At 42.2% G+C, this 15,114-nt stretch overlaps 1 protein-coding gene across 42 annotated transcripts in view; it reads right to left on the reverse strand.

Annotated features, from left to right (window-relative positions):
• The window catches only part of RIMS2 (regulating synaptic membrane exocytosis 2), a 478,194-nt gene that overhangs the window by 12,686 nt on the left and 450,394 nt on the right, over positions 1-15,114 (reverse strand). The window contains exon 1 of one of the 42 annotated variants that reach the window (XM_075270206.1): positions 11,071-11,375. The exons of the other annotated variants lie outside the window; for them this stretch is intronic. Coding sequence (XP_075126307.1) covers positions 11,071-11,203 — 133 coding nt within the window. The 5' untranslated portion in view covers positions 11,204-11,375. Of the gene's footprint in view, positions 1-11,070; positions 11,376-15,114 lie in introns of those variants that run through there. 42 annotated transcript variants of the gene reach the window in all.

Raw genomic sequence — 15,114 nt, forward strand, 5'->3', positions numbered from 1 at the left:
TCATTTACTCTTACTGTGCCACCTATATATACTGCCCATTACTATTAGTGTGCCACCTGTATATACTGCCCATTATTTACCCTTAGTGTACCACTTGTATATACTGCCCATTACTATTAGTGTGCCACCTGTATATACTGCCCATTATTTACCCTTAGTGTACCACTTGTATATACTGCCCATTACTATTGCTGTGCCACCTGTATATACTGCCCATTACTTACTATTAGTGTGCCACCTGTATATACTGCCCATTACTTACTATTACTGTGCCACCTGTATATACTGCCCATTACTTATTATTACCGTGCCACCTGTATATACTGCTCATTACTTACTATTACTGTGCCACCTGTATATACTGCCCACTACTTAGTATTACTGTGCCACCTGTATATACTGCTCATTACTTACTATTACTGTGCCACCTGTATATACTGCCCATTACTTACTATTAGTGTGCCACCTGTATATACTGCTCATTACTTACTATTACTGTGCCACCTGTATATACTGCTCATTACTTACTATTACTGTGCCACCTGTATATACTGCCCACTACTTAGTATTACTGTGCCACCTGTATATACTGCTCATTACTTACTATTACTGTGCCACCTGTATATACTGCTCATTACTTACTATTACTGTGCCACCTGTATATACTGCTCATTACTTACTATTACTGTGCCACCTGTATATACTGCCCATTACTATTACGGTGCCACCTGTATATACTGCTCATTACTTACTATTACTGTGCCACCTGTATATACTGCCCATTACTTACTATTACGGTGCCACCTGTATATACTGCTCATTACTTACTATTACTGTGCCACCTGTATATACTGCCCATTACTATTAGTGCCACCTGTATATACTGCCCATTACTATCAGTGCCACCTGTATAAACTGCCCATTACTATTAGTGCCACCTGTATATACTGCCCATTACTTGCCACCTGTATATACTGCCCATTACTTAGTATTAGTGTGCCACCTGTATATACGGTCCAATATTTACTATTAGTGTGCCACCTGTATATACTGCTCATTACTTACTATTAGTGTGCCACCTGTATATACTGCCCATTACTATTACTGTGCCACCTGTATATACTGCTCATTACTTACTATTAGTGTGCCACCTATATATACTGCCCATTACATACTATTAGTGTGCCACGTATATATACTGCCCATTACTTACTATTACTGTGCCACCTATATATACTGCCCATTACATACTATTAGCGTGCCACCTGTATATACTGCCCATTACTATTAGTGCCACCTGTATATACTGCCCATTACTATTAGTGCCACCTGCATATACTGCCCATTACTATTAGTGCCACCTGTATACACTGCCCATTACTATTAGTGCCACCTGTATACACTGCCCATTACTATTAGTGCCACCTGTATATACTGCCCATTACTATTAGTGCCACCTGTATATACTGCCCATTACTTGCCACCTGTATATACTGCCCATTACTTAGTATTACTGTGCCACCTGTATATACTGCTCATTACTTACTATTAGTGTGCCACCTGTATATACTGCCCATTACTTGCCACCTGTATATACTGTCCATTACTTATTATTAGTTTGCCACCTGTATATACTGCCCATTACTTACTATTAGTGTGCCACCTGTATATACTGTCTATTACTTACTATTACTGTGCCACCTATATATACTGCCCATTACATACTATTAGTGTGCCACGTATATATACTGCCCATTACATACTATTAGTGTGCCACCTGTATATACTGCCCATTACTATTAGTGCCACCTGTATATACTGCCCATTACTATCAGTGCCACCTGTATAAACTGCCCATTACTATTAGTGCCACCTGTATATACTGCCCATTACTTGCCACCTGTATATACTGCCCATTACTTAGTATTAGTGTGCCACCTGTATATACGGTCCAATATTTACTATTAGTGTGCCACCTGTATATACTGCTCATTACTTACTATTAGTGTGCCACCTGTATATACTGCCCATTACTATTACTGTGCCACCTGTATATACTGCTCATTACTTACTATTAGTGTGCCACCTATATATACTGCCCATTACATACTATTAGTGTGCCACCTATATATACTGCCCATTACATACTATTAGTGTGCCACCTGTATATACTGGCCATTACTTGGCACCTGTATATACTGCCAATTACTATTAGTGCCACCTGTATACACTGCCCATTACTATCAGTGCCACCTGTATATACTGCCCATTACTATTAGTGCCACCTGTATACACTGCCCATTACTTGGCACCTGTATATACTGGCCATTACTATTGGTGCCACCTGTATATACTGCCCATTACTTGGCACCTGTATATACTGCCCATTACTATTGGTGCCACCTGTATATACTGCCCATTACTTGGCACCTGTATATACTGCCCATTACTATTAGTGCCACCTGTATACACTGCCCATTACTATTAGTGCCACCTGTATATACTGCCCATTACTATCAGTGCCACCTGTATATACTGCCCATTACTATTAGTGCCACCTGTATATACTGCCCATTACTATTAGTGCCACCTGTATATACTGCCCATTACTATCAGTGCCACCTGTATATACTGCCCATTACTATTAGTGCCACCTGTATATACTGCCCATTACTTGCCACCTGTATATACTGCCCATTACTATTAGTGCCACCTGTATATACTGCCCATTACTATTAGTGCCACCTGTATATACTGCCCATTACTATCAGTGCCACCTGTATATACTGCCCATTACTATTAGTGCCACCTGTATATACTGCCCATTACTTGCCACCTGTATATACTGCCCATTACTATTAGTGCCACCTGTATATACTGCCCATTACTTACTATTAGTGCCACCTGTATATACTGCCCATTACTATTAGTGCCACCTGTATATACTGCTCATTACTATTAGTGCCACCTGTATATACTGCCCATTACTATTAGTGCCACCTGTATATACTGCCCATTACTATTAGTGCCACCTGTATATACTGCCCATTACTATCAGTGCCACCTGTATATACTGCCCATAACTATTAGTGCCACCTGTATATACTGCCCATTACTATTAGTGCCACCTGTATATACTGCCCACTACTTGGCACCTGTATATACTGGCCATTACTATTGGTGCCACCTGTATATACTGCCCATTACTATTAGTGCCACCTGTATATACTGCCCATTACTTGCCACCTGTATATACTGCCCATTACTATTAGTACCACCTGTATACACTGCCCATTACTATTAGTGCCACCTGTATATACTGCCCATTACTATTAGTGCCACCTGTATATACTGCCCATTACTATTAGTGCCACCTGTATATACTGCCCATTACTTACTATCAGTGCCACCTGTATATACTGCCCATTACTATTAGTGCCACCTGTATATACTGCCCATTACTTGGCACCTGTATATACTGCTAATTACTATTAGTGCCACCTGTATATACTGCCCATTACTATCAGTGCCACCTGTATATACTGCCCATTACTATTAGTGCCACCTGTATATACGGCCCATTACTATTAGTGCCACCTGTATACACTGCCCATTACTATTAGTGCCACCTGTATATACTGCCCATTACTATTAGTGTCACCTGTATATACTGCCCATTACTTACTATCAGTGCCACCTGTATATACTGCCCATTACTATTAGTGCCACCTGTATATACTGCCCATTACTTGGCACCTGTATATACTGCCAATTACTATTAGTGCCACCTGTATATACTGCCCATTACTATCAGTGCCACCTGTATATACTGCCCATTACTATCAGTGCCACCTGTATATACTGCCCATTACTATTAGTGCCACCTGTATATACGGCCCATTACTATTAGTGCCACCTGTATATACTGCCCATTACTATTAGTGCCACCTGTATATACTGCCCATTACTATTAGTGCCACCTGTATATACTGCCCACTACTTGGCACCTGTATATACTGGCCATTACTATTGGTGCCACCTGTATATACTGCCCATTACTTGGCACCTGTATATACTGCCCATTACTATTAGTGCCACCTGTATACACTGCCCATTACTATTAGTGCCACCTGTATATACTGCCCATTACTATTAGTGCCACCTGTATATACTGCCCATTACTATTAGTGCCACCTGTATATACTGCCCATTACTATTAGTGCCACCTGTATATACTGCCCATTACTTACTATTAGTGCCACCTGTATATACTGCCCATTACTATTAGTACCACCTGTATATACTGCCCATTACTATTAGTGCCACCTGTATATACTGCCCATTACTATTAGTGCCACCTGTATATACTGCCCATTACTATTAGTGCCACCTGTATATACTGCCCATTACTATTAGTACCACCTGTATATACTGCCCATTACTATTAGTGCCACCTGTATATACTGCCCATTACTATTAGTGCCACCTGTATATACTGCTCATTACTATTAGTGCTACCTGTATATACTGCCCATTACTATTAGTGCCACCTGTATATACTGCCCATTACTATTAGTACCACCTGTATATACTGCCCATTACTATTAGTGCCACCTGTATATACTGCCCATTACTATTAGTGCCACCTGTATATACTGCCCATTACTATTAGTGCCACCTGTATATACTGCCCATTACTATCAGTGCCACCTGTATATACTGCCCATTACTATTAGTGCCACCTGTATATACTGCCCATTACTTGCCACCTGTATATACTGCCCATTACTATTAGTGCCACCTGTATATACTGCCCATTACTATTAGTGCCACCTGTATATACTGCCCATTACTATTAGTGCCACCTGTATATACTGCTCATTACTATTAGTGCCACCTGTATATACTGCCCATTACTATTAGTGCCACCTGTATATACTGCCCATTACTATTAGTGCCACCTGTATATACTGCCCATTACTATCAGTGCCACCTGTATATACTGCCCATAACTATTAGTGCCACCTGTATATACTGCCCATTACTATTAGTGCCACCTGTATATACTGCCCACTACTTGGCACCTGTATATACTGGCCATTACTATTGGTGCCACCTGTATATACTGTCCATTACTATTAGTGCCACCTGTATATACTGCCCATTACTTGCCACCTGTATATACTGCCCATTACTATTAGTACCACCTGTATACACTGCCCATTACTATTAGTGCCACCTGTATATACTGCCCATTACTATTAGTGCCACCTGTATATACTGCCCATTACTATTAGTGCCACCTGTATATACTGCCCATTACTATTAGTGCCACCTGTATATACTGCCCATTACTTACTATTAGTGCCACCTGTATATACTGCCCATTACTATTAGTACCACCTGTATATACTGCCCATTACTATTAGTGCCACCTGTATATACTGCCCATTACTATTAGTGCCACCTGTATATACTGCCCATTACTATTAGTGCCACCTGTATATACTGCCCATTACTATTAGTGCCACCTGTATATACTGCTCATTACTATTAGTGCTACCTGTATATACTGCCCATTACTATTAGTGCCACCTGTATATACTGCCCATTACTATTAGTACCACCTGTATATACTGCCCATTACTATTAGTGCCACCTGTATATACTGCCCATTACTATTAGTGCCACCTGTATATACTGCCCATTACTATTAGTGCCACCTGTATATACTGCCCATTACTATCAGTGCCACCTGTATATACTGCCCATTACTATTAGTGCCACCTGTATATACTGCCCATTACTTGCCACCTGTATATACTGCCCATTACTATTAGTGCCACCTGTATATACTGCCCATTACTATTAGTGCCACCTGTATATACTGCCCATTACTATTAGTGCCACCTGTATATACTGCTCATTACTATTAGTGCCACCTGTATATACTGCCCATTACTATTAGTGCCACCTGTATATACTGCCCATTACTATTAGTGCCACCTGTATATACTGCCCATTACTATCAGTGCCACCTGTATATACTGCCCATAACTATTAGTGCCACCTGTATATACTGCCCATTACTATTAGTGCCACCTGTATATACTGCCCACTACTTGGCACCTGTATATACTGGCCATTACTATTGGTGCCACCTGTATATACTGTCCATTACTATTAGTGCCACCTGTATATACTGCCCATTACTTGCCACCTGTATATACTGCCCATTACTATTAGTACCACCTGTATATACTGCCCATTACTATTAGTGCCACCTGTATACACTGCCCATTACTATTAGTGCCACCTGTATATACTGCCCATTACTATTAGTGCCACCTGTATATACTGCCCATTACTATTAGTACCACCTGTATATACTGCCCATTACTATTAGTGCCACCTGTATATACTGCCCATTACTATTAGTGCCACCTGTATATACTGCCCATTACTTACTATCAGTGCCACCTGTATATACTGCCCATTACTATTAGTGCCACCTGTATATACTGCCCATTACTTGGCACCTGTATATACTGCTAATTACTATTAGTGCCACCTGTATATACTGCCCATTACTATCAGTGCCACCTGTATATACTGCCCATTACTATCAGTGCCACCTGTATATACTGCCCATTACTATTAGTGCCACCTGTATATACGGCCCATTACTATTAGTGCCACCTGTATATACTGCCCATTACTATTAGTGCCACCTGTATATACTGCCCATTACTATTAGTGCCACCTGTATATACTGCCCACTACTTGGCACCTGTATATACTGGCCATTACTATTGGTGCCACCTGTATATACTGCCCATTACTTGGCACCTGTATATACTGCCCATTACTATTAGTGCCACCTGTATATACTGCCCATTACTATTAGTGCCACCTGTATATACTGCCCATTACTATTAGTGCCACCTGTATATACTGCCCATTACTATTAGTGCCACCTGTATATACTGCCCATTACTTACTATTAGTGCCACCTTTATATACTGCCCATTACTATTAGTACCACCTGTATATACTGCCCATTACTATTAGTGCCACCTGTATATACTGCCCATTACTATTAGTGCCACCTGTATATACTGCCCATTACTATTAGTGCCACCTGTATATACTGCCCATTACTATTAGTGCCACCTGTATATACTGCTAATTACTATTAGTGCCACCTGTATATACTGCCCATTACTATTAGTGCCACCTGTATATATTGCCCATTACTATTAGTGCCACCTGTATATACTGCCCATTACTATTAGTACCACCTGTATATACTGCCCATTACTATTAGTGCCACCTGTATATACTGCCCATTACTATTAGTGCCACCTGTATATACTGCCCATTACTATTAGTGCCACCTGCATATACTGCCCATTACTATTAGTGCCACCTGTATATACTGCCCATTACTATTAGTGCCACCTGTATATACTGCTCATTACTATTAGTGTCACCTGTATATACTGCCCATTACTATTAGTGCCACCTGTATATACTGCTCATTACTATTAGTGCCACCTGTATATACTGCCCATTACTATTAGTGCCACCTGTATATACTGCCCATTACTATTAGTGCCACCTGTATATACTGCCCATTACTATTAGTGCCACCTGTATATACTGCCCATTACTATTAGTGCCACCTGTATATACTGCCCATTACTATTAGTGCCACCTGCATATACTGCCCATTACTATTAGTGCCACCTGTATATACTGCCCATTACTATTAGTGCCACCTGTATATACTGCTCATTACTATTAGTGCCACCTGCATATACTGCCCATTACTATTAGTGCCACCTGTATATACTGCCCATTACTATTAGTGCCACCTGTATACACTGCCCATTACTATTAGTGCCACCTATATATACTGCCCATTAGTATTAGTGCCACCTGTATATACTGCCCATTACTATTAGTGCCACCTGTATATACTGCCCATTACTATTAGTGCCACCTGTATATACTGCCCATTACTATCAGTGCCACCTGTATATACTGCCCATTACTATCAGTGCCACCTGTATATACTGCCCATTACTATTAGTGTCACCTGTATATACGGCCCATTACTATTAGTGCCACCTGTATATACGGCCCATTACTATTAGTGCCACCTGTATATACTGCCCATTACTATTAGTGCCACCTGTATATACTGCCCATTACTATTAGTGCCACCTGTATATACTGCCCATTACTATTAGTGCCACCTGCATATACTGCCCATTACTATTAGTGCCACCTGTATATACTGCCCATTACTTACTATCAGTGCCACCTGTATATACTGCCCATTACTATTAGTGCCACCTGCATATACTGCCCATTACTATTAGTGTCACCTGTATATACTGCCCATTACTATTAGTGCCACCTGTATACACTGCCCATTACTATTAGTGCCACCTGTATATACTGCCCATTACTATTAGTGCCACCTGTATATACTGCCCATTACTATTAGTGCCACCTGTATATACTGCTCATTACTATTAGTGCCACCTGTATATACTGCCCATTACTATTAGTGCCACCTGTATATACTGCCCATTACTTGCCACCTGTATACACTGCCCATTACTATTAGTGTCACCTGTATATACTGCCCATTACTATTAGTGCCACCTGTATATACTGCCCATTACTATTAGTGCCACCTGTATATACTGCCCATTACTATTAGTGCCACCTGTATATACTGCCCATTACTATTAGTGCCACCTGTATATACTGCCCATTACTTAGTATTACTGTGCCACCTGTATATACTGCCCATTACTATTAGTGCCACCTGTATATACTGCCCATTACTATTAGTGCCACCTGTATATACTGCCCATTACTATTAGTGCCACCTGTATATACTGCCCATTACTATTAGTGTCACCTGTATATACGGCCCATTACTATTAGTGCCACCTGTATATACGGCCCATTACTATTAGTGCTACCTGTATATACTGCCCATTACTATTAGTGCCACCTGTATACACTGCCCATTACTATCAGTACCACCTGTATATACTGCCCATTACTATTAGTGCCACCTGTATATACTGCCCATTACTATTAGTGCCACCTGTATAAACTGCCCATTACTTGCCACCTGTATATACTGCCCACTACTTGGCACCTGTATATACTGCCCATTACTATTAGTGCCACCTGTATATACTGCTCATTACTATTAGTGCCACCTGTATATACTGCCCATTACTATTAGTGCCACCTGTATATACTGCCCATTACTTACTATTAGTGCCACCTGTATATACTGCCAATTACTATTAGTACCACCTGTATATACTGCCCATTACTATTAGTGCCACCTGTATATACTGCCCATTACTATTAGTGCCACCTGTATATACTGCCCATTACTATTAGTACCACCTGTATATACTGCCCATTACTATTAGTGCCACCTGTATATACTGCCCATTACTATTAGTGCCACCTGTATATACTGCTCATTACTATTAGTGCCACCTGTATATACTGCCCATTACTATTAGTGCCACCTGTATATACTGCCCATTACTTACTATTAGTGCCACCTGTATATACTGCCAATTACTATTAGTACCACCTGTATATACTGCCCATTACTATTAGTGCCACCTGTATATACTGCCCATTACTATTAGTGCCACCTGTATATACTGCCCATTACTATTAGTGCCACCTGTATATACTGCCCATTACTATTAGTGCCACCTGTATATACTGCCCATTACTTACTATTAGTGCCACCTGTATATACTGCCAATTACTATTAGTACCACCTGTATATACTGCCCATTACTATTAGTGCCACCTGTATATACTGCCCATTACTATTAGTGCCACCTGTATATACTGCCCATTACTATTAGTGCCACCTGTATATACTGCCCATTACTTACTATTAGTGCCACCTGTATATACTGCCCATTACTATTAGTGCCACCTGTATATACTGCCCATTACTTAGTGCCACCTGTATATACTGCCCATTACTTACTATTAGTGCCACCTGTATATACTGCCCATTACTATTAGTGCCACTTGTATATACTGCCCATTACTATTAGTACCACCTGTATATACTGCCCATTACTATTAGTGCCACCTGTATATACTGCCCATTACTATTAGTGCCACCTGCATATACTGCCCATTACTATTAGTGCTACCTGTATATACTGCCCATTACTATTAGTGCCACCTGTATATACTGCTCATTACTATTAGTGTCACCTGTATATACTGCCCATTACTATTAGTGCCACCTGTATACACTGCCCATTACTATTAGTGCCACCTGTATATACTGCCCATTATTATTAGTGCCACCTGTATATACTGCCCATTACTATTAGTGCCACCTGTATATACTGCTCATTACTATTAGTGCCACCTGTATATACTGCCCATTACTATTAGTGCCACCTGTATATACTGCCCATTACTTGCCACCTGTATACACTGCCCATTACTATTAGTGTCACCTGTATATACTGCCCATTACTATTAGTGCCACCTGTATATACTGCCCATTACTATTAGTGCCACCTGTATATACTGCCCATTACTATTAGTGCCACCTGTATATACTGCCCATTACTATTAGTGCCACCTGTATATACTGCCCATTACTTAGTATTACTGTGCCACCTGTATATACTGCCCATTACTATTAGTGCCACCTGTATATACTGCCCATTACTTGCCACCTGTATATACTGCCCATTACTATTAGTGCCACCTGTATATACTGCCCATTACTATTAGTGCCACCTGTATATATTGCCCATTACTATTAGTGCCACCTGTATATACTGCCCATTACTATTAGTGCCACCTGCATATACTGCCCATTACTATTAGTGCCACCTGTATATACTGCCCATTACTTGCCACCTGTATATACTGCCCATTACTATCAGTGCCACCTGTATACACTGCCCATTACTATTAGTGCCACCTGTATATACTGCCCACTACTTGGCCCCTGTACACACTGCCCCTGCCGCTTACCTTCATCCTCCTCCAGTGAGTTCATACAGGGGAAATAACCGGCCAGAGCCTCGAAGGACGCGGACAGACTGCTGCGGCTCTGGGAGCGCTGGATGCGGTTTCCCGCCGCTTTCTGCCGCTGTTCTCTGCCCATCTTGGAGGATCCTCTGTACAAAATCCGCGGCGTCTTGGCAGGTGAATAAGGCGCAAGTCCAAGGAGAAGCTAAACCCTGGTGTGCCTGCAGCAGTGCGGTACCGCTCAGCAGCGCTCCGTGCAGCATCCACGGTCGTACAGAACATCCACTATAGCACTGTAGGGGGCACTGTAGGGGGTGCAGGCTGTCAGTGGTCCCTGGTGGCGGCTCCTGCGTCTTTGGTGCGTTACAGATGCGTTAGATGACTATGCCCTGGTGTGTATGGAGCCTGCACTGCTTCTCTCCTCCAGCATACACGTGTATCAGTCAGGAGCCGGCTGTAGGACTGGCAGGCAGCACACAGCTCCTTGTCATCTCCTCCCTGCTGCCACCAATCAGCACACAGCACAGGAGATGACAGCTAGCTCCCTGCCTGCCCTCCTCAGCAGCTCCAGCTCTCCTCTCATTGACTTCCTGTTGTCTCCCTGCACAGAAGAGGCTGCTGAATCCTTCCCAGTTACCAGGAGCCCTGCTGAGGCTGGGGAGAGACAGGGACTGGTACAGTGTCAGGGGGTGGGGGGGAGAGGAGGAGGCTGCAGGTAAACAGCACTCAGCCACTCCACAGCCTGCCAGCAGGTACAGCAAACAGCACAGACATGCTCCATTTGGTTTTACAAGGCAGGCTGGCCAGATGTCAGCAAATTTATGAGCATCCTGTCAAGCTGCAGCAGTGGCCGAGGTGGTAATGGGTCCAATAGTGACTGTATCTGTTACCGCAGCCGTACACACCCGAAAATATAGTCCTATAGAGGAGGACGGCATAAATAGTAATTCCGTATAAGACGGTATCACTTCTAGAAGGCACAAAATATATACCCGTAACGCTTAAAGGGGTTATTAAAGGGATTTTGTCAGGTCTGAAATGCCTGCATACCATTAATAGTGCCATGTAGGGGCCAAACCATTAATAGCGCCATGTAGGGGCCAAACCATTAATAGCGCCATGTAGGGGCCAAACCAATAATAGTGCCGTGTAGGGGCCAAACCATTAATAGTGCCATGTAGGGGCCAAACCAATAATAGTGCCGTGTAGGGGCCAAACCATTATTAGTGCCATGTAGGGGCCTAATCATCTTTTTATACAGAAGTTAATCAGCCTGTAAGTGCACTGGGGGCGGGGCCTGATTTGACAGCTTTGTTTACAGACCGTTGCAAGTGCTTTGGCTTTCCTCTGGAATCGGTCCCCGTAATTGACATTTTCAACCTCTGTTTGCCTTTGTTAAAACTGGCCCCGCCCCAAGTGCACTTGCAGGCTAATTTGCATATCCATAAAAAGACGATCATCTCTGCTTTGGTTTGTAGTAACAAAGATATGGTTCTGCTCCTATTAACCCCTTCACAGTAGCTGAGTCCTCTCCATACACAGGGGATGGCGACTGTATAATACAGCCAGCGCCCACTGTTTACAGTTAGCAGTTTAGTTGCCGCAAGTTAACGTGACTGCGGCATCTAAAGTGCTCCGGCGCACAAACATTTTTAACTATTACCATTCTCAGGAATGTCATTGAAGGTTCCCAGGCGTATCATTATTATTGTTCTATTACACGCTGCCATTGGCCATAGTCATTGTGTCTTCGAAGTCAATGGATTTTACTGTACATTGCAATACATTAGCATTGCAGTGTATTGTATGAGCGATGTAGGGTTTAAGGATTAAATGCCCAATCTTCTAAAATATAAAAATAATTATTATATACAGCGAACGTCGTAGCAGGAAAAAAATGATAGCGCCATAAAAATGATACCCATAAGAATTAGTGGCAGTGTATGAATATAGTTGTGTGTGTACACCGCCCTATACCTCCCCAGCTGCTTTGTCTAGGCCGTCCTGTGGCTAGTGCAGACATAAACCCAAGGCGTCCCCCTACATAGATAATGGCCTCCAATGTTCCTAGAATACAGCGACGCTACTGAAGACAATGGCACCCTCTTTTATTGCTTCCTTGAGGAAGAATAGAACATGTCGTAGCGGTGCACTAAGCATCTGTCCATGTGCCGCATCCAATTCAATGAACGAACGCCTACCCGCCTGTGAATGAGGCTCCAGGCTGGCACGTGTACATTATCTATCCCATAATAAAGACGTCCTATTCCTTGCTGGAAGATTTCTCCATTCATGCATTGTCCATTGTGGACATCCCCTTTAACAGGGACCAATACCAGCCATTAAAGTCTCCTAGCTAGTTATGACTCAGCTTTCTACTGACCCTGAATTACATTTATTTAGTTATTCTCCATGGCTGTCTATATATCTGTAGTGCTGAAGTTCATGTCTTTGGTGTGTTAAAGGGATATCCCAGGACTATGATATAGTAACATAGCAGGTCTAGTCTATAGGCTGATCAAGATGAAGGCCTCAATATTAGATTAGTAAGGTCTGACAGCCAGGTCCCCTGCTGATCAGCCTTCTCAGGCCAGTGACAGCAAGTCCAGCATTGGGAATGGGGCTGAGCTGCAATACCAATCACAACCACTATACAATGTGCGGCGCTGTGTGGTAAGCGGTGAAGAGACCACAGCCCCTGTCCAAACACTTCAGCCCATTCATTTAGCTGATCTGTGAGGGTTCTGGGTGTCTGACCCCTACCGATTTCATACTAATGACCTATCCTAATATCAAAGTCCCAAAGAACCCCTTAAAGGGGCCCTTACATATTAAATGAACATAAACTGATTTGGAAAAATCAGCCACCCATCTAATCTGTATGGTGGTGTCTTGACTGTCCCTCACCACAGATATCAGGGGCGTGGAGGACTGGGCAGGTAGGATCTGAATGCCCGCCACCAGAGGTGTCTTGCAGTATCTTACTCTCTTCTCCTGGCTGAGATCACATGCATGCTCTGTCAACCCAAGTGTGCATGTATACAGGGGATAGAGGAGAAATAGTATATCACTGATCCTAAGTATCATCCCATGACATCACGTATGTCCAGTAAGGTTTCGGAAAAGATTGGATCCCGATTGGCGATTGAACAAATTTCACGATTGAGATCGGCTGGAAAATGATCGGAAATCGGATTTTGAAACTGATCCTGAAATCTCAAGATCAGTTCAACCCTAATGTCCGGTATCTGGCTGTCAACGCTGTGTTTCCCTGAGCCCTTGTATGGAACTATAATAAGATCTGTCGGGGCACTGTATACACTGATATGGGGTTTAGGGCCGACCTGATGTTCAGGGCTATAGGAAATGTGTATAGGGGGCTGTAATGGAGATGCCCCCACCCCATAATATCATAATACCCTTATAAATTCCAACATGCAATGACCAATAAGCCGCACATATGACGCATGAAGCAGAAAGAGCGAGCGGCTGTGCGCTGTCATATTCTATACCGCAATAGTATAAATTTGGTGCCGGCTGTCAATAGATAAATGTTCTTGGTTTCGCTCAGTCCTGACATTCTTGGAGGGGTATTTTTAGAGAACAAGTCATTAGGATGACATCTGGGGAGATGCGAGGAGCGGGTGATTCATATTTAGCTGTAACGCTCCGAAGAGCAGATATTTATACTATATAATATATGTAATTCTGTAGAATAACACCAGTTATATAGTGCTGAGCAAAAGTTTTAGGCAATGCTATGGAAATAATGTTACCTATATTCTATGGGTCTTCACAATGACGCCAATATCACTTTTATATAGTCTTTGTTATGTTTTAACACTAAAATCCAAAACTTTGAAAAATATAAAATATTCTTGGGAAAAATATACCTAATGATAGCGAGATAACAGAATACTAGGACTTGACTATCTCAGTATATACGGAGTAGTTCTAGGACAAAAACTAAAGAAATGCTGCAAAACCCAACCATTAGCAAAGATACTTTGTATCCAGAACATTGGCTGAAATGCAATACCAGACATG

The sequence above is a fragment of the Leptodactylus fuscus genome, chromosome 4 (assembly GCF_031893055.1).
Source record: "Leptodactylus fuscus isolate aLepFus1 chromosome 4, aLepFus1.hap2, whole genome shotgun sequence".
NCBI classification, from domain to species: Eukaryota; Metazoa; Chordata; class Amphibia; order Anura; family Leptodactylidae; genus Leptodactylus; species Leptodactylus fuscus.